At 58.7% G+C, this 10,261-nt stretch overlaps 1 protein-coding gene across 3 annotated transcripts; it reads right to left on the bottom strand.

Annotated features, from left to right (window-relative positions):
* Positions 1 to 458: 458 nt before the first annotated feature.
* On the bottom strand, positions 459 to 9,918 carry C2H11orf24 (chromosome 2 C11orf24 homolog). Of its 3 annotated transcripts, XM_043924730.1 has the most exons (5): positions 9,758 to 9,914; positions 7,519 to 7,679; positions 6,483 to 6,680; positions 2,582 to 2,755; positions 459 to 1,893 (listed from the first exon to the last, which is right to left on the bottom strand). In XM_043924730.1, exons 4-5 carry the CDS (start codon positions 2,655 to 2,657, stop codon positions 788 to 790), a joined length of 1,182 nt encoding a protein of 393 aa, XP_043780665.1. In that variant the 5' UTR covers positions 2,658 to 2,755; positions 6,483 to 6,680; positions 7,519 to 7,679; positions 9,758 to 9,914; the 3' UTR covers positions 459 to 787. The 3 variants fall into 3 exon arrangements, with proteins under 3 accessions (XP_043780665.1, XP_043780655.1, XP_043780663.1); XM_043924720.1 differs by lacking the exon at positions 7,519 to 7,679 and having other exon boundaries at positions 9,758 to 9,918; XM_043924728.1 differs by lacking the exon at positions 7,519 to 7,679 and having other exon boundaries at positions 6,433 to 6,680; positions 9,758 to 9,915.
* Positions 9,919 to 10,261: the final 343 nt, after the last annotated feature.

The raw sequence follows: 10,261 nt of genomic DNA, 5'->3' as shown, positions 1-10,261 counted from the left end.
GGGGTGCAGTGCTGGTAAGTGACAGCCCACGGCGCCACCTGACCAGGCTCCCACGTGGCCAGAGCACGTGAGCCGTGCCGGGTCCTCGAGACCCCGCCCACCGGTTACACCGCGTTGCATGGTTTATGTGCTGCACTTGGCTCTCGTATCCAAAGCAGGCTCCACGCGTCCACCACGCCACAGTCCCGAGAAAGGAGGATTCGAGGAAAGGGTTCACGTCCATGTGGTGCCAGGGACCCTCAGGGGCGGAGGCTCCTCCCGCCCAGGCTCAGGCAGGGTCAGGCCTAAGAGCGAAGCCCAGGAGAGCAGCAGACACAGCCCACGTCCGGGACCTCACAGTACATTCAACATCGACAATATTGCACGCCATCGCACCATCTTGAAAAGGCTCCCTGGGGCGTGACGGGGTGGGATGGGGGGGTGCAGGAAGCAGCCCACACAAATGGACGGACGCGGTCTGAGTGGAAAGGGGTCATTGCTTTAATTTAGGTCAGGACCCACCCCGGGGGGCCCGCCTGCCCCATCCCGAGGCAGAACCACTGGCCCTATGTCAACAGGATCGTTAGAAAAATAAATATGAAAAAAGCAGCCGCTCTTTAGTGATCGTGGAATTAATCTTGACAGCAATTAAATGTGTTTAAGCATCTGGCATGTCTCCTAAATTGCACCAAAAGAATCTGGAAGCACTTGGTTTGGCCTCAGAGGCAACCCGGAAGGGGAGGTGGGGGTGCGGGGGGGCCCAGCCCCAGGCCCGGCTGAGCGCGGTGCCCCGCCCCCGACCCGCAGGTCACATCTCGGAATCTGCGTACATGCCGTTGATGAGATAGTCCACCTGCGTGTAGTCCTTCTTCCTGTAGCTCTCGTAGGCCTGCAGGGCGAACAGGATCAGGACCGTGATGAAGAGGGTGACCCCCAGCAAGAGCACCGCCAGGAGGAAGCTTCTGTTCACGGAGTACAGGGTCAGGGGCTCGCTGGAGGCCACCAGGTACCGGCCCTGGGTGCTGGGCTGGCACGAGTCTGTGGGTGGCACCTTGGAGTCCCCGGGGGTCGGCCCCGGGGAAGTAGTACCAGGTGTGGCCACAGGCTTGGCCTGCTCCGGCGTCTGAGTTGTGCCCAGCTCTGGGGCCCCCGGCGTGGATGTGGCAGGGCTGGGCCGTGTCGTGGGGGTCGTGGCCTCCACCGCGGGGGCCAGGCTGGTGTGAGGTGTGGGTGCTGCCGCTGTGCCGACGGTCAGCTCGGGGGCCTTGGTTGTGGTGCCCACGGTTGTGGACACGGAAGCCGCAGATGGGGAGGCGGGCTCCGGGGTTGTGTTTAAGAGGGTGGGTGTGGGCCTCTGGGACGTGTCATCCACAGTCCGGGGCGTCGGCATCGGCGCCTGGACGGTGGGGCCCTGCGCGGACACATTGGGTACTCGGGGACTCGAGGGTGTCAGGCTGGCTGTGGAGAGGCTGGCAGTGGACCCAGGAGGACCGGGTGAGCCTGCGGGGCTGCTGACACTGGCGGGGGTCGCGGCGGCGGGCTGGGCACTCGTGGCCAGTGTGGGTGTGGCGGGTGGGATGGCTGTCGCTGGCCTAGACGACGAGCTGTTGCCAGGCGCCCGCGTGCCGGGTGAGGACGGGGTCCTCCAGGCAGACACCGGGGCGGGCGGCGTGGGCACCCTGGAGGCAGCTCCAGCCCGGGTCCCTCCAGCTGTCGCGGAAGTGCCCATGTCTGTCCTGTGTGTTGTCCCCGCTGTGACTGCAGGAGAGGTGTGGTCGCCTCCCCAAGTCCCTCTGGTCGGTGTGATGGGAGACGGTGTCTCTGGGGTCATTCTTTCAGCTGTTCTGTTCAAGACCCCGGTCACTGTTTCTACGGATGAGTTTGTCTCCGAATGGCCCCACGTCCGGTTGAGGACTGCGTACCGTTAAGAGTTGGAAAAGGAGAAAGACAAATGATCGTCTTCTCATTAGAGAAGTGGATTACTCAAGTGGATTATTCAGAGCCGGTCTGAGTTTCCGGCCCATGGGGCTGGCCGGGGAGGACGACAGTGACGCGGGCCCAGGATTCCCTCTTAGCTCACCGCGCACCTCTGGCCTGCAGCCCGTCACACGGGTGCTCAGCACTGTGGTTTAAAAACTCCTTTGCTCTCTGAACCCCAAATGCACGGAAGACTTCAGAGCTTCACCCTTTGATCCAATTCCCAAAATATCAAAGTCTCACATCACAGGTGTGATTCACCATTAAAAAAAAAAATCTATCCAACACACACCCAGGTCTCCAAAGCAGCTAAATCGTTGCCCAGATATTCACACCGTGCCACAGCTCTTGGCTTTATGGAAGGACTTACAGAGAGATTTCTGGGGATGCACAGTGCCTGGCACAGAGGAGAAGCGCAACTAAACAAGTGCTGTTTGGGAGCTAGTGCAAATCCAGCTCCCCAGTAAAGACTGGGTTTACGGAACAAATGAAACTTTGCAGGACCCAGGGAGTAACCCTCGCAGGGCTCAGAGGCTGGGTCCCATGTCGGCCGGACAAGCCTTCCCAGCCCAGCCCCCGGGGCCCCGGCAGGCCCGTCCGGCGGACGCACGGCTTTCTCACTTACATGGATGCTCTGATGCGTGCAGGCTCTCAGATAAGGACCAGGAGGAAACCCAAACGAGCACGAGGGCTGTCCACATCTTGCAGGTGGGCCGGGAGCGAGGCTGGGCGGTCTCCGGGGCTCCCAGCCGGCCGCGCCTCAGGCTGCTAAGGGTTCCCTGCTGCTTGGCCGAGGGACCTATGGTCAAGACAGCAGGCGTCGGGTCAGGAATGTGGGGGCAGGGGCTCCTCTGTCACAGGCGAGGGAGGGCTCCGGCGGGCTGCAGGGTGCAAACCCAGCCAGATGTCCCCCCGGGGCCTGCCACATGGGAAGGGTGTGCCGATTCTCAGCCACATGTCCAGCGATTGGCCCAGTGCCTGCTTTCATGGGCTAAGAGCACTTCTTGACCCAATTTCACTACGAGTCCCACCATCCCACCCCGGAGTTCAGAACATAAAAGAGCAGCAGCGAGAAGGTGTAAAGACTTCCAGTTACCGAGATTACCCAAGTCCTTCTGCAGCCTGCAGGACCTGGGATGGTTGACCGCACGGGGAGATGCCACGAGCAGCCAGCCGTCACTCATCCGTCATTGGCCACCCATCCACCCGTCCAGCACGCCCTGAGTGCCTGCTCACGTGCCATGCAGCGGACTCAGGACAGAAAGATGAGAGCCACACGACTCTCTCCTCCAGAGGGAGGCACAGAAGAGTGGTCACAGCAAGCTGGTGCCACTGCAGAGCAGAGCGTGACTCCGGCTCGGCAAACAGCGAGGGGATGGCACCTGAGCAGGCCGTGAAGGGGGAGGGGGAGGCTGGCCCTCCGGGCGGAGGCCCCAGAGGTGGGTGGGAAGGGACTGGGTGCTGCGGGGCCCAGAGGGGGCATGGGATTCAGCTGGTGGGGGCTGGGGCAGGGTGCCGGGCCGGTTTCCTGGGTGCCACCTGGGCCATGTTCTGAAAGACAGATGGGGTCCACCTATTGGGAAAGGGGTGGGGGAGGTGGGTAGGAGGGAGCGGCAGGTACTGACAGTGGGGACCAGGGGATGGTGCGGTGAGACCTGGGGCTAAACTAGAGAGGGGCGGACACCCGGGTGTGGTTTGGATTCGGGGGTGGGGGGATGGGAGCCCCTGCAGGTCTGACTGAGGCAGGGGTGTGGCAAGTATACACAGGGGTTCCAGGCGACGGGCATCTCGGGGGGCGATGCAGGTGGGAGGGGGCGGGGTCCGAGGAGGCCGAGAGACTCAGCCCGGGGGTTCCACGGTGAGCGACAGAGGGCGGGCTGAGTGGGCCCGCTTGCAGAAGCTCTGGTCTCCGAGGGTGACGGTGCAGCCGCAGGGACTGACAGAGTCCCCACTGCGGCTGAGCGCCAGCAGAACAAGGACGGGCTGCCCTGGCGCTCGGGTCTCCCCATGCTCACCCCGGTCTCTCCCATGTGCCAGCACTCTCCCGTCCCTCGCTGCAGGGCAACCGAGGGGCCCGTCACTTCATGCCCTGCTGGTCCTGGGTGGGCCCTGAGCCTGTTCTCAGCCCCGCCCAACCGCCAGAGTCCCACGTGGTCGCCCGCGAGGCCTGGGCCCTCCCCAGACAGGGGCCCAGCCGCGTGCACCCTGGGTTAGTCCCGCAACCCGGCACTCCACGAAGGCCCAGGGCAGGTGGAGCACAGGCTGCTGGAGTCTGGGGGCAAGTGAGGGGACTGGGGCCCCTGAGGGCGCCCCCCACAAGCAGTCCTGCCCGCAGGCACCCTAGGCAATCAGCGCAAAGCTCTGGAGTTCCACAGAACATCTTGCAAGGGAGCCTTCAAGTCGTCCGGAAGGAAATGTGCTGACCGATTCCTTGCCCGGCATGATGCTAAGTGCTGCTCTGCATGGACCAGCCGCCGGGCTGGCTCCCTGGCCTCCCAACAGCCCCGAGAGTCACCTTCAAGCGTCCCCATCCTGGCCCTGTGCCATCTGCCACTCCACAGCTGCCAGAGAGATTTCTGTAACCCCCAAAGCCCACCCTGCCTCCGCTGCTTAAACCCCTACTCTCCCAGGATAATTCCAAAGCTTACTGATCAGGGATTTTGGCAGGAACTAAATCGCCTGTGGCTGGTGATTTGTCAGGTAAGTGAATACTGAAATGTAACCCTGAATATTCATTGGAAGGACTGATGCTGAAACTGAAGCCCCAATACTTTAGCCACTTGATGGCAAAGAGCTGACTCATGGGAAAAGACCCTGATGCTGGGAAAGATTGAAGGTGGGAGGAGAAGGGGACAACAAAGGATGAGATGGTTGGATGGCATCATTGACTCAATTGATATGAGTTTTAAGCAACCTCCAGGAGATGGTGAAGGACAGGGAAGCCTGGCGTGCTGCAGTCTACAGGGTCACAAAGAGTTGGAAATGACTAAACGACTGAACAGCAACGTTTAGGTAACAGAAGACGCATTAACACGTCTCTGGTCAGTAAGCTGTCAGTATGGCAAGGTAGCCTTCCATGTCTGACCCTCAGCCCCTCCTGGATGCACCCACTTCCACCAGATGTATGAAAGACCTGCAGTCCCCCACCCGCCCCCGTGCAGCATAAAGGGGCCCCTTGGGGACATTGCAGGGTGGCCCCAGAACTGGAAAAAATCCCCTCAGAGCTCAAACTCTGCTGGAAGGCTGTGCTCCGCACCCCCACCTCACCCCACCCCACCCCCACCCCACACCACCCCCACCCCAGGCTTCTAACCAAGTGTCACTAACTTCAGTTTAGCCTCATGGTGTGCTTTCCTGCCAAAACCGTCCCATCAAGGTTCCTGGGGTCTCACAGGTGTCAAAAGGTCCCTCGGCCCTACCAACCACAGATTCGCATCTGCTCTCTTGAGTGCGAAATGCATTCTTTGTTCTGACAGAAACACGTGGGGGTAGGGTGGGCAGAGAAGAAACAGACCAATGTCATGAGCGTGGACTGAACCAGGGAGGTTTCAGGCACAAAGAGTTCACACACCACCACCACCCCCACCCGTCCACGGCTGAAGCAGACGCAGCTGGACTCTCCATAAATAAATGTATTGAAATGGCTCTCTCTTCGGCCAGTCACACCCAGCAAGTGCATTGACAATACCCCCACCACCAAGCCCCACGTGCTCCCTGTCTGAACCCTGGATCTCAGGGCTTCCAGAATGCACCCCAGGCCTTAGGGCCTTCCGCTGCCCCCTCACTACGAATCTCGAGAGCAGGATCAGCAAGCTTTTTCCTGTGAGAAGCTTGATTGCAAGTATTTCAGACTTGGTGGGCCATATGGTCTGTCTTGGCTACTCAAGTCTCAAAAGCAGGCATGGACCCTAGGCAGGTGATGCGTGTGGCTGTGTCCCAATAAAACTTTATTTACAAAGACAGGCAGTGGGCGGGACATGGCCCCCCTGGCTCTGGGACTTCACTGAGCTTCAGAGCTGACATTCCAGCTAAAGCAGGAGGAACCGATTCAGGGGGCTGAACGAATTTCCTCCTTCTGTCCAGCTCCTCACCCTGGAACAGACATGGACTGTACCATTCTTGGTTGAGGGACGGCCTCCAGGCGGCCTCTTCCCGGGATCCCTTCTGCTATGAGAGGCCCCCTCCACCCCCAGCATCGCTGAGATGCATCACCCCAGGGGGCTCCCACAGTCTCGTGGTGTCACAACACGAGGCCTAGAGGGAACCTCCAGAAACAGAAGATGGCCAGAGGACCACATGGTTCCCATGCCCACCTGGGGAGCCATGTCCGGGGCCACCAGAGAAGGCAGAGGCTCTGTCGGTGCAGTGCCACCGGCCAGGCCTCCTGGTCACTGGATGGCTCGGCCCTCTGATGTTCGCGCTTTCTTTTGCCCACCCTGACCCTGCAAAGCCCCCACAGGGCTGTTTCTGGGTTACCTGTCCTATCACTGAGCAGGCGGCCCTGCCCGCGGGCCTTGGACACTCACGAGAGACAGCTGCTCAGGGCACGCTCCCAGGCTGGGCCATCCTCCTTGGAGAGCTGAGGGCTTGGCACCGAGGGCTCGCAGGGTGAGGAATGGCTTTGCGGGAGGCGAGGGCAGCTTTGCAGGGCACTCCCAGGCCATGGCACGCTCTACGGCGCAGGTGGGATCCAGGCAGATGCTCCACTCTGGCAAAAGATGCATCTAGGGTTTGAAAAAGAGGAAGTGCTCCTTAGGAAAAGCAGGGGGTAATATCCAGTGAGAAGGGAGGCATTGTCCTAGGAGCCAACCAAAACTTCAGAGGAGTCCAGGATACAGTTGTAAAGATATGAACCAGCACGCATGATTCTGTGATTGGTGAATATCTGATACATACTCAGGAAGAGATGCAAGAAACTCACCACTTTCAAGAGTGGCAGACACAAGTAGGTGGTGATACCCGAGGACCACCACTGGCTGGCTCACTATCACAGACACCCACGTGCACCCACCCTGTGGGGCTCCTGGGCACATAGATCTTTTTGTCCCCCATTTCTTATAGGCAAGACTCCAGGCTCCATGACCTTTTCTAAGTTCCAAAGGCCTAACAGTTGATAACCACGGGAGGAACAGGATGAAACCCAAGGCAAGACTAATGGACCTGAACAGATTCATCAAGATTAGGAGTGGGCCCACCCTGCACACACCCTAACCTTGTCAGCAACCTCACCCTTTTGAAACTTTGCAGAAGTTATTGCCTTGTTCCTTATCACATCCCCATGCCTGACTGTAACCTCTTCCAAGGGAAGGGGGCACAGTTCTTGAGGCACTAGCCTACTGTGCTCACCTTTGCATAGCAAGGTAAGAAAGCCACTCTTTCCTTCTCCTCCATGACTCTGTCTCCATATCTGTTTGGCCATGGTGCACAGAGTCAAGGTTTTGGCAACACACACACATGCATAGGCAGTCACACTCATGCACAGAGCTACACATGCACCCATATCCACGTGCACAAGGCAACACACGCATGCACACTGCCCTGCATGTACACGTGCAATCATACCTGTACATGTGTGCAACCACACACACAGTTACATACACGAGGTGAGCGTGCTCACGGAGCATCTCTCAAGCTATCTCAGGGAACTCCACGGGTCTCTCAAGAAACCTCTGACGGCTCCCATCACCGCCTCTTCCCCCAGCCAGTGCGGCTGGTAATCACTGCTAGAGATAGGAATTGGCCGCTATGTAGAGTCAAGAGCAGGCCCTTGTGCCATGACCTCATCCCTCTGGTATGGTACAGCCCCCACCTTCCAACCCCGTATTCTAAATGTCAAGATTCCCCTGTCGGGACCTGTGCTAATCAAAGTTGGCTCACAATGGAAAGTGAAAGTGAAGTCGCTCAGTTGTGTCCAACTCTTCGCCAACCCATGGACTGTAGCCCATGAGGCACCTCCATTCATGGGATTTTCTAGGCAAGAATACTGGAGTGGGTTGCCATTTCCTTCTCTGGGGGATCTTCCCAACCCAGGGATTGAACCTGGGTCTCCTGCATTGCATCTAAACCACCAGGGAAGCCCGATGGAGAAACCATCACCAAGACTTAGTATCTGGTTTCCCCTGCAGAGGCTTTTGGTGTTGTTCAGTCGCTCAATCGTGTCCGACTCTTTGTGACCCCATGGACTGCAGCACACTAGGCTTCCCTGTCTTTCACCGTCTCCCAGAGTTTGCTCAAACTCATGTCCTCTGGGTCAGTAATGCTTCAGTGAGCCTTAATGGAGGGTCTGGCCGTTATTCTCATTATCTGGTGTAGAAAGACTGGGCAGGTCAAGGTCTTCCTTGGAGCAGGAAGGAAATGGTGTTAAGTAGGAGAGCGGGCCAGGAGGAAAGACGGGAGGTTAGGCTGGTTCTGAGAGTTCTCATTTTCAGGGCTCAGCTCCTCACGAGCTATGCAGGGAAGGGACAGGAGCCAGGCAACACTCCATGAGAAAGGCACCCTGAGACATGGCCCTGGGCGCCAACGTCATCATCCTTCTCTGGTCCTTGACTTCATGCTGCCTCTCAACATCTCCCACTTCCGACTTCCGTGCTCTCAATCTTGGCTTGACTTTTAAACTTCTTTGAAACTGTGATATACAGGCATGCAAGTTACCTGAAATCAGACTCCAAATTGCTTAATTCCTTTTTCTGGCTTACACAGGTTCCTGGGCCAACACAAGTGTTACCTGCCACATTCCATCACACTAGTAACTTTTTTATCAGTGACAGCGGCAATGTGACTCCAACTGGAGAAACACACACCAAGGAATAGGGATTGCAGAAACAAACGCAGGGCAAACCACAGACATCTGTCCTGACACGTCACCTGGCTGAACTTTGGTATCAGAATGCAAGGAACACAGGCATGTGGTTTTGTGTCTTTAGACATTGTCCTGGGTTCCAAAGGATGTGTGTCTGTGGCAGATGAGAACCTGGAGCGCTGGAGAGCATCTTAATTATATTGCTTCCTTCCAGGCTTCTGGAGTTTTGGATATGATGCTAATTGCTGATCAAGAGCCTAATTTTTGCTGGCCACGTGGGTAAATTCCACATTCCTTTGTCCATCGGGCAAGTCTGGCCTATAAGCTGAACATCTGTATTGAAATTTTAGAGATGATTCCTCTAGGGAGGGGGGAAAAATATTATTAAAGGTAGATTTCTAAGTAGGTATTTATATCTTATGGCAAACCATGTGGATGCTGGCTCCTCATACTAGCTTAACAGCTAATGGCAGAGACTAAGAGGCTACCCAGACTCACGTGGGGGAGGCAGGCAGGTTAAGTGGAAATGCATAAGCCCCTCTCAGGTAGAGAGGGCTTGGGGGAGGCCTGGGTCGCCTGAAAGGGCCAACTCTGTGTTGAGAGCAACACTTCCTGGGGCCCAGCCTTGGGCCGGGCAGGACCTTTTAAGCTCCCCACCCATCCGGGTGTGTCCCAACTTTCCCTCCTTCGCTCCCAAACTGGACCGACCGCGTCTCTTCTTCTCCGGTTCGGGGTTCTCTTAGGGCCCCCTTTTGCCTCCTGCTTCTTGGGCTCCCCCTCCCCGATCCTTCCCCCAGCTGACTCCTCCTTCCGATCCTTCCTCTCCTCCTTCCTCACCTCCAATCGTCACCAGTGTGCACTCCGTATCCCCATTCATCTTGTCGCTGCCTCCCTCCGCCGCCCCTTGAGTACCCCATGCACCCCACCTCCCCCTCTCCGCCCCCAAGCCGGTACAGGCAGCAGTGACAACAGCTCCCCTGGACAGCAGGGAGGCCCGCTTACCCGGGCGCGGCAGGCCTTGCGGCGGCCCGGCGGCCCTCGGGCGGCGGGGAAGCGCCCGCGGTCCGGCGTGGGGACGTGGCCGGCAGCGGAGCCGCGGGACCCGGTGCCAAGACGGCTCAGGGCAGCCGCCCCAGCTCGGCCCCGCCCCGCCCCGCCCCGGAGGTGACGTCACGGGAGGGCGGGCCAGGGTGGGCGGGGCAGCCTTGGACGACCCTGGAGCCCGACTCCCGAAACGAGTGGAGCAGCCGGAGGCGAGCCGGAAGTGAGGGGCGTGGCCGCACCCAGGGCCACGCCCACCGCGGAGCGGCTCTGGTTACACCGGGAGCGCGGCCGGAAGTGGCTATTTTGGACGGGTCTCTCCGGAAGTGGTGGTTCCTGGGGCTCTGCCACCTGGCCGCGTATACTGGCGTGTCCGGCGGAGGGTCTCGGAGAGGGTCATCTCAGACCTCCCTCGGCGCCGTGGCTGTGCCATGTGCCCGCCCCCATCCCACAGACTTTATCCAG

The sequence above is a fragment of the Cervus elaphus genome, chromosome 2 (genome assembly GCF_910594005.1).
Source record: "Cervus elaphus chromosome 2, mCerEla1.1, whole genome shotgun sequence".
Taxonomy (NCBI): Eukaryota; Metazoa; Chordata; class Mammalia; order Artiodactyla; family Cervidae; genus Cervus; species Cervus elaphus.
This window is presented reverse-complemented; position numbering and strand designations above follow the sequence as displayed.

Coding starts and splice junctions, on each gene's coding strand:
- C2H11orf24 (XM_043924720.1), bottom strand. CDS start 2,657: ATGTGGACAGCCCTCGTGCTCGTTTGGGTTTCCTCCTGGTCCTTATCT. Junction 1,894..2,581: donor GCACGCATCAGAGCATCCAT/GTAAGTGAGAAA, acceptor AACGGTACGCAG/TCCTCAACCGGACGTGGGGC.